Source organism: Phocoena phocoena, chromosome 4 (genome assembly GCF_963924675.1).
Source record: "Phocoena phocoena chromosome 4, mPhoPho1.1, whole genome shotgun sequence".
Classification (NCBI taxonomy): domain Eukaryota; kingdom Metazoa; phylum Chordata; class Mammalia; order Artiodactyla; family Phocoenidae; genus Phocoena; species Phocoena phocoena.
This window is the reverse complement of record NC_089222.1, coordinates 78,384,664-78,407,120: the sequence shown is the minus strand read 5'-3', so window position 1 is coordinate 78,407,120 and position 22,457 is coordinate 78,384,664. Positions and strand designations below refer to the sequence as shown.

Genomic DNA, 22,457 nt, shown 5'->3' with positions numbered 1-22,457 from the left:
AGCCAGCTACGCGGGGTTTCGTGATTATTGGTTGAACTTCCTCAGGTTTTTCCCTGTTCACCCTCATTAAAACATACACGTTTCACTTTTCTGCAGTGGTGGCTTCACGCCTTACTGTTAGTATTCTTTATGATCAGAGTGACAAAAGAGGGCAAAGATCACAGTACAGTAAACCGGAGACAAATCAGTGTACTCACCCTACGAAGATAAATGATAAATGATCTCTACTGGAAATCAATTTTGGTTGCCACCTTATTTCTAGGCAACCTAGAATGTTTATTTCTGCAGCCTAGGAATTGAGAAATTGTAGCTTCTGAGCTTGTTGTGCTTCTAATTTACAAGAGTGGTTTTATGTTCAGAAGATCTATGCCTCTCTTTTCTCTAGCTGAAATGTGGGCAAAATCATTCTGCTCTAGAATTACGCAATTTCCAGAAATGTTAAAGCCAAGGGGCAAAAGCCAGGGTTTTTACTTTGATGAGCATTGAAGTGTTGCTGTGTTGACCCTAACCTTGCCTTGCTATCCTGTGTTAATTTGTCCTTAATTCTGGAACTTGGATGAGCCATCCAGCTTTTTGGACAAATGCAAGGTCAACAGATTTTTTTGAGCATCCATCCAGTACCAGGTTCCTTGTTCCATACTGGGGATGCAACTGCGATCATGATAAGGCCCCTGCCCTTGGGACCCTTCAGTCTTGTGGGGTGACCCCTTCCCTGTTCTGTCCTAGAATTGCCCAACCAGCCCCTGGTTTTTACTTGTTATGATTTATTCATTCATTCAGCAAATATCTGTGGAGAATCTACTAAGCTCTAGGCACTGTGCTTGGTACCAGGCTACAGTGAGAAAAAGAGACGGGCCCTACCCTCATGAAGCTTCCAGTCCCCACCTTGAGTTAATTCAGTGTCCTGGCAGTCACCAGAAAGAAGGTCACTCCTCCCTTTGTACTTTCTCAATGCTTAGTTCATGCCTCTCTCTAGGTTTTGTATCAGTGTAATTATAATACATCTTCCTGTCTCCTTTTAAACCATGAGCACATTGAAGGCAACTGTCTCAACTTTCTTTCCTCAGTACCTTGTACTCCCTAGTGTCTAGCAAACAGAGGAGCTCAATCAATGTTTCTTGAGTGAATAAATAGTCACATGCATTTAGAAGTTCATGAACCTGTGGAACCATAGACCAGTCTGCTCTGACCTCCCATGCCAAGTCTCTTGGACGAGGCGCTCAATGATCAATCAATCACCTGTCAGTACTGAAACACTCCTCGTGATTTCAAGGACGTTCTAAATGTAAAACCAGCTGTTCCACGGGTCATTTCTTCCTCCAAACATATCTGCCATTGAGATAAAGAACAAATACTAGCTTCAGCTTGTATTTGCGATACTTTTTGCAGGAGGGTAAACATGATTATATATGATTTAAATGAAATGAACTTACAATAAAGAGAACGAATGAGTTTATTTGTGACTCTTGGATAGATACTGTTAATATATCTGCAGTGAGAAAAATATAACAGTGGCTTAAACAAGCTAGAAGATTTTTTTCTCTGTCATGTCAAAGTCCAGGAACAGTCTGATATAGAGATTCTGCTCCATGAAATCCTCAGCTCATGGCACCATCATTCCCTGGGATAGGCTTATGGTTCAATATGGGCTCCAGCTGTCACACCCACCTCCATGCAGCAGAATGGAGGAAGGCAGATGAAAGAACAAATGCCAACTGTCTCTCAAGCAAAGTTTCCTAGAAGCTGCCTCAGGGCACTTCAGCTTACATCCTACCAGCCAAAACATAGTCATATAACCACATATAATTATAAAAGAAGTTGGAGAAAGTAGTCTTTATTCTGGACAACCTTGTCCAGCTAAAGACTATTTTACTGTGCCATAAAAGGAGTATGGTACAAGGGATACAATTTAAAATCTCTACCATAGATCCTAAAACTGAAATGTTAGTGATTATTCAAGAACTTTTGTATTCTAATTGTTGCAAACTGAAGTCACAATGATGAACCCAATAATTAATCCATTGTGCTAGGGTCATGCTTGGTACTGCTGTGATTGTCGATATCTAGTGGGTAGGAGGAGTGAGGCAGAAAGAAAAGAAAGCTTTTGCGATAAGGAAGTTGGTGGGGGGTGATGGGAGTCTGGCAAAGGCAGTGGCAACAAGAATGGAAGAGGGAAGGCAGAGTGGAGAGAGATGGTAGAATTAACAAGACAACGTAATCGGAGATGGGAGGAAAGGGGCAGGGAGGATCTAGAATGATTCTCATCTTTGAAAGCAAATTAGACCCTGGTAATTGGACTAAAAAGGGTGGTTTGGAGACTACATTAGACTCGAGGAGTTAATTGCTACAAATTGACCTGAAATCTCTCCTTCATCTATTACTTCTTGCCATGAATTTTCTCTTGAATGGACTAATGAAGTTAATAAACTTCTCCAAGTAGTTAATCTTTCACAGGAAAAATCTAACAGGTCTCAGTGACTTCCCCTAGCCAGTTATAATGTTCCCTTTCCTAATTCAGTACACCACACAGGACTCCTTAATATTCTGAGTTCTTGAGGCCTTCTTAATTCAAGTGCCAGAATTTCTCACTTGAGTAATCCAGTCCCCCATCTCAAAAGTGGAGTTTGTATGGCCCTCTTTACCACTGTGAAATTTAAAATACATTGGATGTTTAAAGGACCTGACACTCTGCTTGGTTCAATAAATGCTAGTTTCTGTCTCCTCCCAAAGTATTTTCTTTTCTTGTGCATGCATTCAACCAGCATTTATTCAACAGTTACTATTTCAGACCTTGTGCTAAGTACTGGGGAGCAAAGTTGAATTTAGTCATTGGAAACAAAGTTACTATATATATATTTTTCACTTCTGAATGTTGAGGTAACTTCTGCCCACTGGCTGGGGAGCTCCTGAGGGCAGGGAACGTGATGTGTGTGGTACCTTTATATTTCCAGTCCTTAGCACATGTACTTATTAAACGAATGAATGAATATATGACCAAGGTTAAGAAATGAAGCCAAAAATCTAAGAGCAGGACTGGAGTCAGAGAACTAGGATGGTCATGGATGTTCAGATGTTATTTCAGACAGTTCTGTGACTGTTGAGTGTCTGCTGGGGTGCTCCTTCCATTTGGGGCCCAGCACCCTCTACTTGTAACGCTGTAGGAGAAAGAGCCCCCTTCCTAAGGGGCAGGGGCAGCATATGACAATGGTTAAGAGCTTGGGGTCTGGAATCAGACATTTATGCATCTAATTATAACAAAGTATGATCAATCTTCCAAGAGAGGAACTCCAAAATCCAAGATATAAAAGACTATAACAGGTGGACCTACCTAATCTGAGAGTCCAGGGCAGGCCTCCTTAAGGAGTCCTCAAAGTTGCTCACTGCACAACTGAGGGGTTAGTGTGGGTAGAAATCCAACCTGTGCTCCACTCCCCAAGCTGGACATCAAGGTTGTATCTGGCCCATAGGAGTTCTTTTCTCCATTCACACAACGACCCCACAGTTGACCAAGCCATGCTCCAACAGGTATGGACGTCTGAAAGCTAAAAGACAAGTAGATGTTTTCCAGAGGGACCAAGGAGGTGGAACAGCATGTGTGAGGTCTGAGAATTTTTTAAAAGGCCTAACTTGAGGATCTAAAGGAAATTCAGTGTGCATGCAGTATGGAGTTCAAAGGGAAGACTAGCAAGAGTGAGGCTGGAAAGGTATTCATTACAGCTGGCATTTCCTGTGAGTTTACTAGTTACACTGTGCTAATGGCTCTCCATGCATTATTTTATTGAGATCAGAGGTTAAGTGACTTTCCCAAAGTCATATGTTAGGAAATAGTGGAACTGTGATTCAAAGCCAGGTTTAACTCCAGAGCCTGTGCTTCAAACCACTTGTTCCATGGCATCCAAAGACTTGCAGAGGTGGGTTGCAAAGGGACAAGACTGAAGGCAGGAAGACCAGTCAGGAAATATTTGCATAAACCCAAGTAAGAAATGCCTGGGTACTTAAGATGGCCTTGGAAATGGGAAGGTGTGGATGGATTCCAAAGAAATTTAGGAAGTAGAGTCTACAGGACGTGGTGGTTGTTTGCATATGAAGGATGATGATGAGAAGAGGGAGGAGGTAAGGAGGATTCCTTATTTTGTGTCTTTGTGGATGGCATGTCGTTTGCTGAGGAAGAAGACAGTGAAGGAGGAACAAGGTTGGGAGGAAGGTGAGTTTAGAGTCTGTCAAGTTGGAAGCACCTGTGGGACGTCCAGGTGGCGACGTCCGGTCGACAGTTCAGTGCTTGGGCCTGAACCTCAGGAGAGGCTGTACAGTTAGTCAACGTTGGCATGTAACTGGTAATTAGTAATTGACCCACAGAGTGGGTGAGATAGTGTGTGGAGTGGGAAGAGCAGAGAGTTCCTACTAGGATAATGATGCTGAAGCAGAAGGACCATTCCCTAGATCCAGATGTAGAGTTTGGTAGAACACAATCCAACCCTTGATTTATCTGCATCCTTTCCAAGAACTATTCTTCAAAGGTTTATGGAGTATCATATTATAAGTGGAACCAGAAATCTGGGATGAGGAGGCCCCGAAAGCGGGGCGGTGGGGTGGGGGGGTGCGCAGAGTACAATAATAAATAAAAATAAGTGGCCTTCTCTGACATTTTTCTTTGATTTGGAGTCAGATTTAAACTTAACTATGACTCATTCTGTATTTTCCATACAAACATATATGCTGAATAAAATAGCATTACTAGTAGTATAATACAAGGAACTGCTACCACTAGGCCAATTCTGTGCATTATTCACACGGAAGAATGAAGGGATTAAAATCCAGTGGCAACATCAGTGAAGGCCTCAGCTTATCAATGGCCTCTTTAAAATGAACATGGTCCTTCTCTGATATGGGCAATTGAAATGTTCTGTATCTTATGTGAAGTGCTATAAAAATGAGGCTCAAAGCCATGCCCTCCCCACCTGCTACCCCTCAGCCTCCCTAAATGGAAATTCTGAGCCACTTCTGTTTCAGTCATCATAACAACATGGGATTTAGGCTTAGTTGAATTCATTTTGTTTCTCTTTTGTTTTTAGAAAGTACTACAGGCGGTCTCTGCATGATGTGGCTTCTGAAGACTCAAGAACCACCCGCCTCACTAGTCTGCAATGGAGAGGGCGGAAGTGGAAATTCAAACACCACGGTTCCATTCTGTTACTAATTCTGTAGACATGTGCCTCCACCGCAGGGAGTAAGTCACACCAAGGGGGAAAGTTCTCAGGGGCCCCCAGACCACCAGCACCCTTGTCCCTCCCCCTGGAGAGAAAGCAGAACTATGGCATTTTATAGCTGCTGTTGGATCTTCTTGGCTTTTACCTGGTGTACTTCTGCCTATGGGCCTGACCAGCGAGCCCAGAAGAAAGGGGACATTATCCTCGGGGGGCTCTTTCCTATTCATTTTGGAGTAGCAGCCAAAGATCAAGATCTAAAGTCGAGGCCGGAGTCTGTGGAATGTATCAGGTAAGGTCAGGAGCCACCTTGGAGAGTCTTTTCTCCTCCTGGTGGTTGGAGAAAAGCGGTACCAAACACAAAATAATTTTTGCAAAGCTGGTTCTTTCTTTTCAAAAATGGTGATTGGTAACCATGCTGAAGCTTATTATTACCCCCCTCCTCATTTTTTTAAAAGAAATTTTTCTAAAAATAAAATGTCAAAGATACTGAATAGAGAAATCCATGGCCTGTTGGAGCCGTGCTTGGTCACTTGGTAACTCAGTCATCATTGTTCACCTGGAAGCTGTGTTACTTAATGGAAGACCAAGTAGCTAGAAAGAAATTTATTGTAGGTTTTGCAAACCTGAGTAGTAAAATCTCCTAATGACCTTAAGTGCCCCAGTGGTCATAATACCTGAGTGTTGGCTGCCTCACTCTTATTTCTTTTAAGGATTTTAAAGCTGAAAGAAACTTCAGTGGCTGGCATGACCTGGGCGTCTTCAAAATGCAGCCCGTAGCATTTGGAATCACTCCCATTAGAATTTTTATAGAAAGCTGAAATCCCCCTGCTAACACAGAATCCATCTACATAGATAGAGAAACACAGAATCCATCCTAACTCTCTCACTGGACTCTCTCTTCGGCCATTTGAAGACAGCTAACATACCCCCTTGAATCATTTCTTTTCCAGACCAAATAGTTTTCTAAATAATTGTTTCATGACATGATTTTCAGACCCTCACCATTCTGGATGCCCTCTCTCTGATGTTCCCTAATTTATCATGACTCTTAGAATATGGCGTCTAACACTAGGTACAATTCCTTCAAATAGTATCTGACTTCTGCAGAGTACAGAGGGCTGTATATCACCTGCCTTAATCTGGACATCAGAGACCATTACTGCACCTCAAGTCTTGACCCATCTTGTAAGAGAGAAGAGCACTTTCTCTTGAGATTTGCAACTTCCAGGAGGGATCCAGCACTTTCCCTTGGTCTTCCAAGGGAAGCTAGAAAATGAAAATGAAAACTAGAATCATTCCAACAAAACTGGATTTCTGCTCATGTTCTAATGAGGGCTCACAAATTAGATAACATTTTCACATTTTTTTATGAGTACAGAAAAACTAAGTGTAGAATTTCACTGATGCTGTTTATATCCTTCACGTAACCCATGTGGACAAATATCCTTTTTGTTGTTCCCTCGCCGGACAGAGTTGTGCAGGTGCCACATACATACCTGAGATCAAGCAAGAGCTTGTTCTGAAATTTTATATATATATATATATATATATATATATATATATATATATATATATATATATAAATTGTATTAAAGAAAGATAGGAAAATCAGTTTAGCAGCATAGATGTTTTAGGTAATGAAAAATTCAGTAATAGATCTTCATAACTTTGCAGGTTTAAAAAAAATAAATAAATGAAGGAAACATGAAGAAAATGACTAAGAGAAAATGTCACATTAAAAGTTAGACCAGGACATTTAGGAACCTAACTGATACAGTGAAGTATAACAGCTTGTATTTCTTTCCCCCTGCCTTTGAGTTCAAGTCAGGAAACCCACGATACAAAGAGAGAACCTGCAGACTTGTTAGCTTTTCTTCTCTGGGGGCTGATACACTGACTCAGAACATTTATCAAGCTCTCACTATGTGCTGTGTCCTGGAAGAGTGAAAACTATGTCACTGACCCTGTTTCTCTTTGTTAATTTGCTTGATTTTTATTTAAAATAATGTTCTTTGAAAAGCAATGCATGCTTATTTTTTAAAATGGAAAGTATAAAGACAAAAGCACACAATTTTAAAACTCATCATTCTACCACCCAGAAGTGACCACTGTTTGTGAATAGCCTTCCTATGCATAATATTTGTTTGCTTGTTTGTTTATGAAGATATCACTCATTTCCCTTTCCTCTTCTACCTCCAGGAATGTCAGTTTAAATTTGTGACTCTGCAAATCTGAAGTTATTTTTAGCTTCTTATGTATTCAAATCCTAATCTATTTATATTTTCCCTGGTCCTTTTTTGTTTTTTTTTCTCTCTGTATTACTTTTACTAAAGTACCTCATATCAGTTATTTCAAATTCTTTGTTGGATAAGGCAGATACAAATGATTCATTCTATTACTAACCACAATCCTTGTTATTATTAGTCCCTAACTCTGTGTGAGGCACCATGCTGAGAACTGTGGATAATTATCTCATGCTCACAGCCACCCTCTGAAGTAGGTGTTATCCCCATTTTACAGAGAGGACTTTGAGTCTCAAAAAACACAACGTCATGAAACCAGAGTAATGGAACGAGGTTCAGACCAGCTTTGCCCAGTCTGTACTCTAAAGAAGTTGACCAGAAGGCCTCTTGCTTTCTTCCATTTCTTTCTTCCAGGTATAATTTCCGAGGATTTCGCTGGCTACAAGCTATGATATTTGCCATAGAGGAAATAAACAGCAGCCCAGCCCTTCTTCCCAACATGACCCTGGGATACAGGATATTCGACACTTGCAACACTGTTTCTAAAGCCCTGGAAGCCACCCTGAGTTTTGTGGCCCAGAACAAAATCGATTCTTTGAACCTTGATGAGTTCTGCAACTGCTCAGAGCACATCCCCTCTACTATCGCGGTGGTGGGAGCAACTGGCTCAGGCATCTCCACAGCGGTGGCAAACCTGCTGGGGCTCTTCTACATCCCCCAGGTACCCGTGCCATCTCAGATGGGGCGATGTGGGCAGGGGCCAGGAAAGCAGGCTGGGAGGATGCCACACCCAGTGTCCATACAGTTTGCTATTTTCCCTTCTCTGGCTTTACTTTGGCACAAAAGATCTTTTAATTATCTGTATCGTGACCACTGGGGACTTTTGAGACCCCAGAGTCAACAATGTCAACTGAGCCTTCACAATTCTTCCAAAATTCTTTTAAACATACCTTGTATAAAACTTTGTCTTTTATTCCAAAGGGTTCAGTTATTTATTTTCCACTCCATTCCATCAGTAAATGGCCGTTCTTCTGCCTTTACTAAAAGGAATGAGACCAAATGATGTAAATCCCACCTTTCAAACCCAAAATATCTGCCCCAAATCCTAGTCCCTTAAAAGTCTCTGCCTCTCTCTCCTCTGGTTGAAAGTTTAGCTCGGAGGAAAGCAGAGCATATTTTCTCACAAAATCGGAACTTAATCATTATCTTGCACATTCTAGAAATGGAAAATATTCTATTTCATTCAACAAATACTTGTAGAGTGTATATGAATAAGCAGTTTCCACCCTGCAGGAACTCAGCCTAGACAGGGAAATAGACGTCTACATTTTCAGATACTAACAATTCACTGAAATAAGTGCTTTAATAAACATTTGTTCAAAGTTGCATATGTTTTTCACCAAAAAAAGACAGCAAACTCTAAATGCCATCTTATAACCTGATTTTTTTCCCATTAACACTATAGAGCAAACCTTTTTTTCATATTAATATTTATAGGGCTGTGACATCATTTTATAATAGTGAAAAATTGGAAACAACCTAAATGTCCATGGGTGGGAGAATCAGCTCAATTGTGTTGCATCTCATGTATCCATTTCTAATTTAATTATATATCACGCTTTAAATTATTTTCTTCAGTGTCTAGTATTTAAAAATTTTGAGACTACCTTTGATAAATTCACATTTCTATGCTGGGAGGTCTCTGTTTCCTTGGTGATAGCCATTATCCCTTTTTATACATGTGGCAACTGAAAAAGTCTTGTCATCATTTCCCGAATCCTTACTTCAGGGAATTAAAGGTGTTTCCCATGGGGAAACCCTGGCTCTATAATCTTTGTGCCAAAATGATCTGACAAAGCCCACAAGAGTAAATGTGTTGGGCAAGATGCAAATATGCATCTTTATATTTGGCATATTGCGTGGTAGTATTTTAAATACACAGTTAAAGCAGGTTGTCATAGCCAACAGACATAAGATGTAATTGCCATCGAGTAAATAAAGAACACGAAGGGGAGGGTTTTAATTCATTGTGGTTTGGATGAAATATAAGGTTAAGTTGAACTTGAATTATAAAAGTGCTGAGAAGACTATAATGATTATCAGTCAAACCAATGTAAGTGTATCCGCAGCAGTGGTTCTCTGTCATGGCTGCCTGTTGGAATCACTTCAAGAGCTTTAAAAATACTGATGCCTGGGACTCACCCCCCAGAGATCCTGGTTTAACTGATATGAGATGCAGCCTGGGCGTCAGGAGCTCTGAACGCTCCCTAGATGAGTCTAATGTGCGGCAGAGCTGGGAACCACGCCCTGTTGGATGAAGGCAGAGGCCCCACTTGAACTTCTTATGCCACTCACGCCACCAAGTGGATGGAACAAGCAGACCAGCTAGAACAAGTTGTGGTTAGAAGTTTTCTGAATCATTCATGAAACTCTCCCCTCTTACAATAAAAAAATTTTGTGTGTTTTTAAGGGGGTTTTTTTGGGGGGGAGTGGGTAATGAATTGGTATTTATCCCCACTTTTATAGTTTTCCTTTTAAAAAGTGGACAAATATTATAAATGCATTCTTTAAGAGAAACATATCCATGGAGGATATGTTTATTTGTAATTTTTATATCTTTAAAACTCTTTTTGGCCCATTTTTCAAAAAAGTATCAAGAAGTAAGCAATACTGAATGAATTTACAAAAGGCCTGAGTAGACTTTTCATTTGCAAAAACCTGATCAAGAAGCCTGTTGTTTGGGTCTGCAAATAGAGCTCTCTAAAAACAGTAACATCTCAACAATTACTTAATCTAACTACCTGCCTCATGAGGTGTCACAGTAGAGCAAGAAGGAGCTTATTTTAATAAAAGGAAAAAAATCACTTTCATATTATAACTCTCAAAATCAAAGCTCTTGTCAGAAAAATAATGCCTGCTCATTAGCAAAGTTGGACCAGGTCTTTCATGTATCAATGTCTTTTATGTTTTTGTTGTAGAAACTATTCACTAATAAGAAGAAATATATAGAAAGAATTCATTTTAAAGCACTGAACATTGAAAACTAATTGTTTCAATCAGTGAAAAAATATTAAAAAGGCATTCCCCCAAATTTCTTCAACATGGTATTCTTAAGAAGTTTTAAATCTCTCTAGAAAACTGGAGAACAAGAGATATTAAACGTTCCTTCATTACCAAGAAGAAATTCCATTCAGTGTATAAAGGTTTTGTCCTTCATAGGGAACAAATGTATGGACACCAAGGGGGGAAAGTGGCAGGGGGTGGTAGTGGTGTGATGAATTGGGAGATTGGGATTGACATGTATACACTAATATGTATAAAATGGATAACTAATAAGAACCTGCTGTATAAAAAAATGAATAAAATTCAAAAAAAAAAGAGTTGAAAGACAAGACTGCTAATGGCAAAAATGCTGAAAGAATGCAGGGATGAAATATGAATAAACCTCAAGTTAAAATAAAAATACTCTGTCCTTCAGAAGAAATGGTTCAATAACTTGGAACTTCCTAACTGGTGAGCCAAGACACACAGGAGTGCTGCAGATAGGCTGAGATACTGACCCTCTCCAGGTCTGGGATGGTGGGTGGGGTCTAGGGTGGTCAGAACACACCCACCAGGGCTGGTCAGCCTCCTCCATTCACCCCACCTTCTATGTTTGCCACAACTTGAAAAGAAATTGGGAAGCTCTGCACTAACGAATGCTTTACATGATATTTGGATACTTCTTCAGGCAAGAATCTTTTACCACAAAAGGTAAGGCTTTCTACCCTTGGTGACCCACATCCATGCTCAAATATAGTATTGGCTATGTCCTAGAAAGTGGAAACACATCAAGGCAGCTTCTCCAGGGTTCCTTTTCAGCCTCTTTAGGTTTTGGAGACCCACAACAAAAGCCTGGCAAGAGGCCTCGACCACCACTCGAAATTGCACAGAGGAAAGGGCTGCCGGTGGTGGTTGAACTCACTGAGAAGCCAGGAGAGGAAAGGATGTTTTTCTGACTATATTTAATGATGTACATCATCATGATTGTGATGAAGGGGAATTGCGCCTAATGAACCTAAATGGCTAATTGAGCCTAAATAATAAACGGTTCTTAGAAATGACTGCAATTGTCATAAAGTACTTCTGGCATGGAGGAGGTGGGGAGATAGGGGAGGGGAGAGAGGGAATAGCTGGAGACTGGAAGAGATAAACTAGGCAGAATAAGAAAGGGGAACCCCAGAGGCTTCTCTAAAGAGCCTTAGGTTCATAACCCAAAGGGAACCTGATTCCTTCCAGAAGTCATGGACAAAGTGTTCATTATGGTAAAGGGGAAGCTAAAATGTTCAGATGAGAACCTGGACCCCACAGGCAGAAGATATGTACACGGATATATTGTAGCCAATGAGGCAGCACAGAGGAAGTTAGGAGAAACTATGGAACAGTGCATAAAGGTTAAGTAGATCCTATTGTTGTTGGGTTGACTTTATGATCAGACCCATTTTTGAAGGTAGCATTGTGAAGGATCACCTGCTGGGAATTAGAATGCTCCTTGATAGACTGACAGATGCTTGAGTGCTCACACTGGAGAGGAATAGATTCTGGTTGTCTTCACTCCTTCATCCTGTCTGCAGTGACCAGCATTTGATATATTAGATCAGTGAATGTTCAAAAAACCTCCTCCACACAGTCTGGAGGCTCACCTGGCACCTCAATCACTCACTCATTCTGTGTTCTTTCCAGGTCAGCTATGCCTCTTCCAGCAGACTCCTCAGCAACAAAAATCAGTTCAAGTCCTTCCTCCGTACAATCCCCAATGATGAACACCAGGCCACCGCCATGGCTGACATCATCGAGTACTTCCGCTGGAACTGGGTGGGCACGATTGCAGCTGATGATGACTATGGTCGGCCAGGGATCGAGAAGTTCCGAGAGGAAGCTGAGGAGAGGGACATCTGCATCGACTTCAGCGAACTCATCTCCCAGTACTCTGATGAGGAAGAGATCCAGCAAGTGGTGGAGGTGATACAGAATTCCACAGCCAAAGTCATCGTCGTCTTCTCCAGTGGCCCAGACCTGGAACCCCTCATCAAGGAAATCGTCCGGCGAAATATCACGGGTAGAATCTGGCTGGCCAGCGAGGCCTGGGCCAGCTCTTCCTTGATCGCCATGCCTGAATACTTCCACGTGGTCGGAGGCACCATTGGATTCGCTTTGAAAGCTGGGCAGATCCCAGGTTTCCGGGAATTCCTGCAGAAAGTCCATCCCAGGAAGTCTGTCCACAACGGTTTTGCTAAGGAGTTTTGGGAAGAAACATTTAACTGCCACCTCCAAGAAGGTGCTAAAGGACCATTACCCATGGACACCTTCCTGAGAGGTCACGAAGAAGGTGGTGGCAGGATAAGCAACAGCTCCACCGCCTTCCGACCTCTCTGTACAGGGGATGAGAACATCAGTAGTGTCGAGACCCCTTACATGGATTATACACATTTACGGATATCCTACAATGTCTACTTAGCCGTCTACTCCATTGCTCATGCCCTGCAAGATATATACACCTGCATACCTGGGAGAGGGCTCTTCACCAACGGTTCCTGTGCAGATATCAAGAAGGTTGAAGCTTGGCAGGTACCTCCTTCACTTAGATAGAAGTTCACTGTGTAATAAAGCAGAGTTAGACTGATCCAAGCGAGACAGATTAAAGTGGTTACCTCAAAAAGCCAATATCTAAATGAGGTCACTAGATGTAGCCTGGGATTCAACTTGCCTTTTCAAACATCTGAGCAACTGACTTCTGCAAAATTGATAGTAATTTAATTTGATTATCTGTTTGAACCCTTGAGCTCAACTATTCTTTAGTCTAGTGGTTCAAAATATCAGGAGTATGGTCCCTAAATGTTTTTAAATATCCTGGGACAGATTTAGTACTGAGGGGAGTGTTTTTATAGTGCTTAAATTAAATATATTGTTCCCTTGTACTTAACAAGTATTTCTTGAGTACCTATTATATTCCATATACCAAGGGACATAAAACCCTAAAACTAGTGTCACTATGTTTAGCCACCACTTTTGCCATTATATTACTCAAAATATAATGTGCTGGACCCCCCCATAAGTCAACTAAGCTTAGGACACAAGCAAATCAAGGGCACAGAAAAAACTCTTCTTAAAAGAATATTGGATATTTCAAAAAGAAGCACTGAAGTAGTTGTCATAAAAAATAATCAAAACTTAAGTGGATTGGGCTTCCCTGGTGACGCAGTGGTTGAGAGTCCTCCTGCCAATGCAGGGGACGCGGGTTCATGCCCCGGTCCGGGAAGATCCCACGTGTCGCAGAGCGGCTGGGCCCGGGAGCCATGGCCGCTGAGCCTGCGCGTCCGGAGCCTGTGCTCCGCAATGGGAGAGGCCACAACAGTGAGAGGCAAAAAACTTAAGTGGAATCCCTACACTTTAGTTTAGACTTGTTTTGTATTCTTCAATTATATGAAGGAGAGACATCATAATCTTTTTTATTTCATAGAGCTTCTGAAGATAAAAGTCTGGCCCAATTTATATCCCATGGAGCTGTTCATGTCTTGCATATGTACCTTGATTTTTCAATAAGACCGTGTTTTACGCTTCTTTTGTATTTTCCTCAGTCCCAGACTGAGCTATCAGAGAGTGCATGATGGGGGGTGGGACATGAGGGGAGGGTGTGAATCCCTGAATATGGGTTGAATGACTCAGCCTCCAGCTTCAGCTATGGCTCCCCCACTTACTGGCTGCATCATCTCAGGAAAGACACTGCTCTGCTCAAGTCAGTCTCCTCATCTGTAAAATCACCCTAATACCCAGCCTACTTTCCAACCAAGTTTCTTTTGAAGAGGAAATAAGATGATATATGTAAAAGCAATTTGTAAATTCTCAAACTCTTAAACAGGTGGTGACTATTTTAAGTAGGATTTCAATATGCCTCAAATTAATCAATCAACTGAGTAAAAGATGATAATGAAACCAGCTTTGCATACAGAACCCAACCGCCACAAACCCTTGGGAAAAGATGCCAAGAAACAAAGAACGTACATCCTATGTCAGTCACTTTAGAGATTCTCATGGGATGAGGAGTGACGGTCTAGGCGGGTAGAATGAACCAAAAAGACCTACAAGTTCTTAGCCCTTCTCGTGCGTGGGACATCTCACTCAGGCATCATTGTTGGCTAAAGTTTCTAACCTTTATGAGGGACTGCAAGTTTCCTTCCTCGCATTGCACCCCACACACTGCCTGGCAAAGAAAGGGTGCTCTAATGAAGGTCAAAGACCAAAACGACTTCAGGAGCCATGATGCTATGGAGTGGAGTTTTAAGAAAGAGGAATAAAGGGACGGTCTTTTAGTAAATACTAGTGTCTTTCTCTCTTCCCTTCCATGTCTCCCTCTCCTTCTTCTTCTCCCTCTTGAAAAGCCTATGGGGGAAAAAAAGCCTAAAGAAAAATCCCAGGGTGGGATTGAAGGGAAAGGAGGCTTCCAGTAGGTAGTTTGACAGTTCTGCTCTTCAGGGACTCCTCTCCCAGACAAGGAAGTAAAATCCAGATGGCCAAGGTCAAAACATGGGCATATGAGAAAAAAAGCCAAGAATTAGGCTATAGTCAAGGGTGGGACTCTCAGCTACATGCAATAGAAAATTCAGACCAAACTGGCTTAAACAAAAGAAGGAATATTATTAGCTCACAATACTGAAAAATCTCAGAAATACTCCAGGTACAACTAGATGCTCTCATCTTCATCTCTTTGTTCCTTTTCCTTGGGCTTAGCAGTTTTCAGCCTCTGCAGCAGCTTCAGGCTCATAAAATCCTTACTGCTAGGCTCTCCTTACTTCCCAGGATTTCTTGGAAAAGTCCCAGAAACCACGTTGATTAGACAGCCTAAGATCACAAGTCCATCCCTGAAGCTAGGAGTGGCATTCTCCCAAACTACTTAGACTGAGAGTAAGAGGGGGGTTGGATCCCCAAAGGGCAATCAGAATGCTCTTACCGAAAGGAGGAGGAAAGAGTAGCAAAGTGGCCAAAATAAAAAGCCACTACACAGCCACCTCAGCTGACCCTCGGACAGGTAAATTCGTGTCCTCCTGGCTCACACACAGTCTGGCACAATTCATCCAGGAGAGGAGACAGATAGGAAAATAGGGTCAGAGCTCTGGGGAGGAGCAACAGGTGGGCATTGCCCAAAGTGTCCTGTGTGCTTGTTGTAAGTCTCCTTTAAGCCTTAGGAACCCAGGCGGTTGGGTGGGCATTCTGGAATTTAAGCTCTTGGCCATGTCTCTGTCTATCAGGAGATGGACCAACAATTCTTCACTCTCATTACTAACACCTCCATGGAAACCTATCACTCACACAATCTATACAATCTAATCCAAGTATCTCAGCCTGGAATTCCAGCCCCACCTTCTTTCAGTTCTCTTATAAGCCAATCTGCCTGGTACCTCCCCACAAGCACTTATTAGTTTTTGGCACAGTACTTTTACCTGAAGAGCTATCAAGTTTTGTCTCCTCTATCATTGTCCACCACGAGCTTTTAACTCTTTTTCAAAATTCACTTTCTCCTGGAAGTCTTTTCAAATCATACTACCCACACACACTTGCTGACCGTGCTTTCTTCCTCGCTTTTGCCGTTTATGTATACCCAAGTTAATCTTCCACAGCTCTTCAGTTACCCAAAATAGATTCTTGTCAACTAAACTTCTGATTAAATAAGGTCAATCACAATCTTTTTCTTTTGTTGATCTTTTCTCCCCCTAAAATTTATCAATCAAGTCATACGCCTTTAAAGTAACACCAACCAACAGGTAACTTAAGAGCACACAACACCCAATTCCCTCCTGACCTCCACAGAGACCCCAAGCCCTCCTCACACGGTCCCTCAGCTCTCTCTTCCCTCTGATTCCTCTGCAATACTCTGAGCTTCATACGAGCAGGAACTATGTCTGTATTGTTCAGCGCTGTGTCCAGAACACCTGACACCTGAATATGCATAGAATAAGTGAATGAATGAATGAATGAATGAATGAGTAGCAATCTAGTTGATTTGACCTGACAACAGGACATAGAGTCCTTTGCAGAGAATTATTCTACCCAATAACCCAGGCTTGAATCAAATGACTCCGGCCAGGGTATTCTAGACTCTGATTAGATGAGCCTGGGTCACATGCCTACTGATCAAATTTGAATGGAACATCATGTAAATAAGTAGGTAAGGAACCACCTGCTTCCTTCTCTCAGGACAATTGTGCACAAGGCATGCTTCCTACTTTCCCCCACCTTACACCAACCACTCACTAGTCAAAAAATAGGCACGCATGGGAATTCCCTGGTGGTCCACTGGTTAGGACTTGGCGCTTTCACTGCTGGGGCCCAGGTTCAATTCCTGGTTGGGGAACTATGATCCTACAAGCTGTGCAGCGTGACCCCCCTCCAAAAAAAAGGCATGCATGGTGAAAGAACCATGGTGATAACAGAAGTCAAATGGAATTGATCTGACCAGGAAGTTTGGGGGAAGGGGATGAATTGAGGTGAGAGCCAGAGGAGACGGAGGGGAGATAAGAAAATATGACTGAGGTTAGAGAAAGCAATTGGTCCTGGACTTCCCTACACATAGCACAGGAAGTGGCCAAGAAGCAGTAGGCTCCTTATCTCTGTGAGCTGTCCCTCATTATCTATGTGAATGGGGTGCTTCGTGCATTCCATCCCATTTTCCCTCTGTACTAAAAAGTGATACCATATGTAAGCTCTGGAAATTCTAGTTTCTAGTCTTCGGCTTAATTCAATTGACCTTTAGAGTACATACCAAGAGATGATTCCCATTTATGCTTATAATGAGCAATAATTTGACTTTAAAACCCTTTAGAGGAAATACCCTAAAAGGCCACAAGATGGAAATATTACCACATAATAGATAATACATGAACATCTAAGTGACGCGTGTTCCGCCCATCTGTCCCTCTTTTAGTACGTCTTTCTCGGTGTTTGGTTTTCTTTTTGAGCCTGTCAGTCTCTGTCTGTATATTATATTCTATGTTTAAGTCTTTCTTTTAGCTTTTTTCTTTTCTCTTCCCCTTCATTTATTTTTTCTTTCTCCTCATATTTCTCCCCAAATAAAATAACTTAGAAGTGTATTATACAGAATTATAATCTCAAGTATCGACAAAATTGTGTATTTTCTTTTTTAATGGAACTATTAGTTCCTTCTTTTAAAATTCTCCAAAAAAAAAGCGAAAAAATAAAAGGGAGCTCCTTGACGATCCAGTGGTTAGGACTCTGCACTTTCACTGCCCAGGGCCCAGGTTCAGTCCCTGGTTGGGGAACTAAGATCCCACAAGCCTCACAGTGCAGCCAAAAATAAAAAAATAAAAATAAGTAAAATTCTAAAAGAAGAGTGTTTTCTCTGGAGGAAATATCTAAATTATTTTTCAGCTTATGTTGCTTTTTTGTGGTTCAGTGGTTATCAATTTGAAGATTCCCTATCATTACTTTTAAGGGTGAAATTGTTCCCATCTCCACCTTCCCTGTTATGCAAGGTATGACGCAGAAAATTAGGTGCTCGAGTGCAAAACATGCAAGTCAACATGCCAAAAGAAATATTAAAGAGATGACTTAAAGACATGACTTAGTAAACAGATAAGTGATTATTAGTGGACGAGGTGCAAATTTTGACTAGAAAAATGCAACACTCGTGTGATCTTGCTTGCATACCTGCTGTGAGGATGAAACTCTACAGTACTATGCGGGTTAGGATTTGAAGTAAGGAAGAAAGTAAAAGATATCATCTGAATAGGCCTTTAAGGATGAATAAGATGTGTGAAAGGGATCTGTTCCTTGAAGGAGATGTCAAATGCAAAGGCAGTTACACACGACAACACAGGTAAATCACAAAAACGTCATGCTGAGTGAAAAAATCTGGACTGAAAAAAAAAAGTACAAACAGTACTTGTGCAATTTATATGATATTCTCTCTCTAATGGTAGAAAGAAAACCAGCAGTGGCCTAGGGCTGCAGATGGGGTGAGGATTGACTTGAAAGGGACATTAGGGAACCTTTTGGGGTGACAGTAGTGGTGGTTATACAGGCAAATACATTTGCCAAGACTCAGAGCTACACTCTTAAAATGGGTGCATTTTATCCTATGTAAACTGTACCTCAATAAAACTGATTCAAAATGGAAAACAATGGAAAGCCCCCAGGGAAGGGGGCTTGCACGGGGATCTGAATGCCATTCAGTTTGGACCACTTTTCCTATTACTGCCTCTTGGGTTGCCCCAAGCATTATATATGTCTCTACCATCCCATTTTTAAAATATGTCTATCTTCTCAACCTAAATTTTATACTGTTCAACCTGTTGTAACTAGAGATAGACAACCTAGTAGATGGGCTATATAATCTAAGTATATAGTGTAATGGTTGAGAGTTTGGACTCTAGAGCCAGACCGACTGGATTCAAATCCCAGTTACTACCTAACATAAGAGCTTTATGGCCTTGACCAGTCACTTTGTGTGCTTGGGCCTCACTTGCCTCACCTGAAGAACAGATATCTCTATCTGAAACTCATGAGGTTTCTATGAGGATGACATTAGCTAATATGCATACAGTACTTAGGATATTGCCTATACATAATACAAGTTTTAAGTAATATTTTGGCCTTTTTTATAAAAAAAAAAAAAAAAAGGAAGCCTCATCCCTCATGCAATTAGTCTGAATTACTTTATCATAGCTAATTGAATAATTCTGGTTCTCTCTATATTAAGAGACTTCCAGTCCTACATTTTAGGTGTTGGTTGCTCTCCTCATCCTTCATCTGGCATCCTCCTGTCACATTCTCATATGGAACAGTTGTGTTTGGGACTCACCCTTCTCCTCAAGCAACTCCCAGCTGTTCCTCCAACATTATTACACTATGGTGATTCCAGCTCTCTTTTCCCTCAAGAAAGTGGTGGAGGTTTTATAATCAGTTTATTCTATGTTTTGAATGGTTACTGAGAATTAAATTATGCCTATAACTGAAAACATGACATGCAAAATATAATATTTAGCTCGAGCCTTCTAAAAAGACCACAAAGGAAATATTTCCTCAGAAAAACCCAAGATGCCTCTTTTTCCTTCGTGAAGAGAAAGTTATTTTATCCTATGAAAACTGTAATTTACTTAAGTGTGATAGGATATATCTATACTATCACACTTAAGTAAAATCTTCTAGCACATTTTAAAGCAAATTCTAGTATTTCCCTGTTTGCTTGTTTGCCTGTTTGTTTGTTTGAATCGAGAAGTTTGATTTTTCTTTTTAAATCAGAAACCAAGAACTTAGGTTACATTTATACCTCAAAAGGAGAAACTGTGTTGGCCCTTAATCCCATAGTATAATTGTAAGTATTCTGCTTTTTAATATACAGGTTTAAATTGCAACCAATTATATAAAAGCCTTATTTTTTATGGTCCTTCTTCCTATTTACTCTTTAACGAATACAGATCTCACGTTGACCTTGTTTTTCTCATCTATCCTCAGACTGGTGAAAACCTCATTCTGGGCACCATTTGACAAACCTAACAGTGTTGATTTAATGTTTACTCTATTAACCAAAACCTTTAACACACACATAGTTTGAGTAGCCATTAAAATTCAGGCTCTCTACAAATCATTAGGAATACAAAAAGGAATAAGAAAACATCTGCTTTAGAGGAGCTTGGTCTAATAAACTGTAGGTATAAATTTTCTAGACACAAATATTCCAGGGTGCTTTCTTTTCTGGATGAGATGTTTGCACTACTAACTCTTACCTTCTGCCTGTCTTTATCTCCTGTCCCATTTGTGGCTAGAGTTACCAGGTCTCATTAGTAAACTCTCAGCACCAAGTATCCTAGAGGTCACCTTGGTATCAAGGTCTCTACCTGCAGCTGAACGTCAGCTCCACCAATGAAGTCATATTTGTATATTTTAAATCCCTTTCTATACTTTCTTTTTTGGAACAGCTTTACTGAGATATAATTCATATACTATATACAGTTCACTCATTAAAGTGCACGATTCAATGGTTTTTAGTATATTCACAGAGTCGTGCAGCCATAACCACAATCAATTGTAGGACATTTCGCCATATCAAAGCTGTCACCCCTTACCACCTCATTCCCCCAATTCTTTTTTTAATTTATTTTATTTTTTTAATTGAAGCATAGTTGCTGTACAATATTATTTAAGTTACATGTGTACAACACAGGGATTCACAATTTTTAAAGGTTATATTCCCATGTATAGTTATTATAAAATATTGACTATATTCCCTGTGCTGTACAATATGTCTTTGTAGCTTATTTTATAGCTAATAGTTGGTACCTCTAACTCCCCTACCCCTATACTGCCACTGCCCCCTTCCCTCTCCCCACTGGTAACCACTAGTTCTCTATATCTGTGAATCTGTTTCTTTTTGTTATATTCACTAGTTTGTTGTATATTTTAGATTCCACATATAAGTGATATCATAAGTGTTTGTCTTTCTCTGTCTGACATATTTCACTTAGCATAATGCCTTCCAAGTCCATCCACGTTGCTGCAAATGGCAACATTTTGTTCTTTTTATGGCTGTGTAGTATTCCATTGCGTGTGTATACTATATCTTCTTTATCCATTCATCAGGTTTTTTTTTATTAATTTTTGCTGGAGTATAGTTGCTTTACAATGTTGTCTTAGTTTCTACTGTACAGCAAAGTGAATCAGCTATATGTATACATACATACCCTCTTTTTTTGATTTCCTTCCCATTTAGGTCACCACAGAGCACCAAGTAGAGTTCCCTGTACTATACAGTAGGTTCTCATTAGTTACCTATTTTATACACAGTAGTGTATATATGTCAATCCCAATCTCCCAGTTCATCCCATCCCCCCTTTCCCCCTTGGTATCCATATGTGTGTTCTCTACGTCTGTGTCTCTATTTCTGCTTTGCAAATAAGATCATCTATACCAGTTGTCTAGATTTCACATATAATGTGTTAATATATGATGTTTGTTTTTCTCTTTCTGACTTACTTCACTCTGTATGACAGTCTCTAGGTCCATCCACATCTCTACAAATGACCCAATTTCATTCCTTTTTATGGCTGAGTAATATTCCATTGTATATATGTACCACATCTTCTTTATCCATTCATCTGTTGATGGGCATTTAGGGTGCTTCCATGACCTGGCTATTGTAAAGAGTGCTGCAATGAACATTGGGGTGCATGTGTCTTTTTGAATTATGGTTTTTTCTGGGTATATGCCCAATAGTGGGATTGCTGGGTCATATGGTAGTTCTATTTTTAGTTATTTCAGGAACCTCCATACTGTTCTCTATAGTGGCTGTATTGATTTACATTCCCACCAACAGTGCAGGAGTGTTCCCTTTTCTCCACACCCTCTCCAGCATTTATTGTTTGTAGATTTTTTGATGATGGCCGTTCTGACTGGTATGACCCAATTCTTAAATAACTACAAATCTACTTTCAGTATCTATATATTTGGACATTTCTGGACATTTCATATAAATGGAATCATAAAGTATGTGGTCTTTTGTGACTGGCTTCTGTCATTTAGCATGTTTTCAAGGCTCATCCGTGTTGTAGAATGTATCAGTACTTCACTTCTTTTTATGGCTGAATAGTGTCCCATTGTATGACACATTTTGTTTATCCATTCATCCAATTGATGGGCTTTTAAGTCGTTTCCACTTTTTGGATATTATGAATGATGCTGCTATGAACATTCATGTACAGTTGTTGTGTGGACTTATGTTTTCATTTTTCTTGGGTATATACATAAGAGTGGAATTGCTGAGTTGAGTGGAAACTCTATGTTTAACTTTTTGAAAAAGTGCCAGACTATTTTCAGAAATGACTGCACCATTTTACATCTCCACCAGCAGTGTATGTAAGACTCCAATTTCTCTACATTCTTATCAACACTTGCTATTACCTGATCCTATGCCTTTTGACATGAAATCTAGCCTCTTTGACTTGACTGCTCTTTGCCT

General features: G+C 40.6%; 1 protein-coding gene across 2 annotated transcripts in view; it reads left to right on the top strand.

Annotated features, from left to right (window-relative positions):
• CASR (calcium sensing receptor) overlaps positions 1 to 22,457 on the top strand; it is an 80,548-nt gene that overhangs the window by 45,475 nt on the left and 12,616 nt on the right. Inside the window, exons 2-4 of one of the 2 annotated variants that reach the window (XM_065875938.1) lie at positions 5,073 to 5,496; positions 7,865 to 8,171; positions 12,173 to 13,057. In XM_065875938.1, the coding sequence (XP_065732010.1) occupies positions 5,312 to 5,496; positions 7,865 to 8,171; positions 12,173 to 13,057 (1,377 nt within the window). In that variant the 5' untranslated portion in view covers positions 5,073 to 5,311. Of the gene's footprint in view, positions 1 to 5,072; positions 5,497 to 7,864; positions 8,172 to 12,172; positions 13,058 to 22,457 lie in introns of those variants that run through there. The other variant, XM_065875937.1, reaches the window with a different exon arrangement.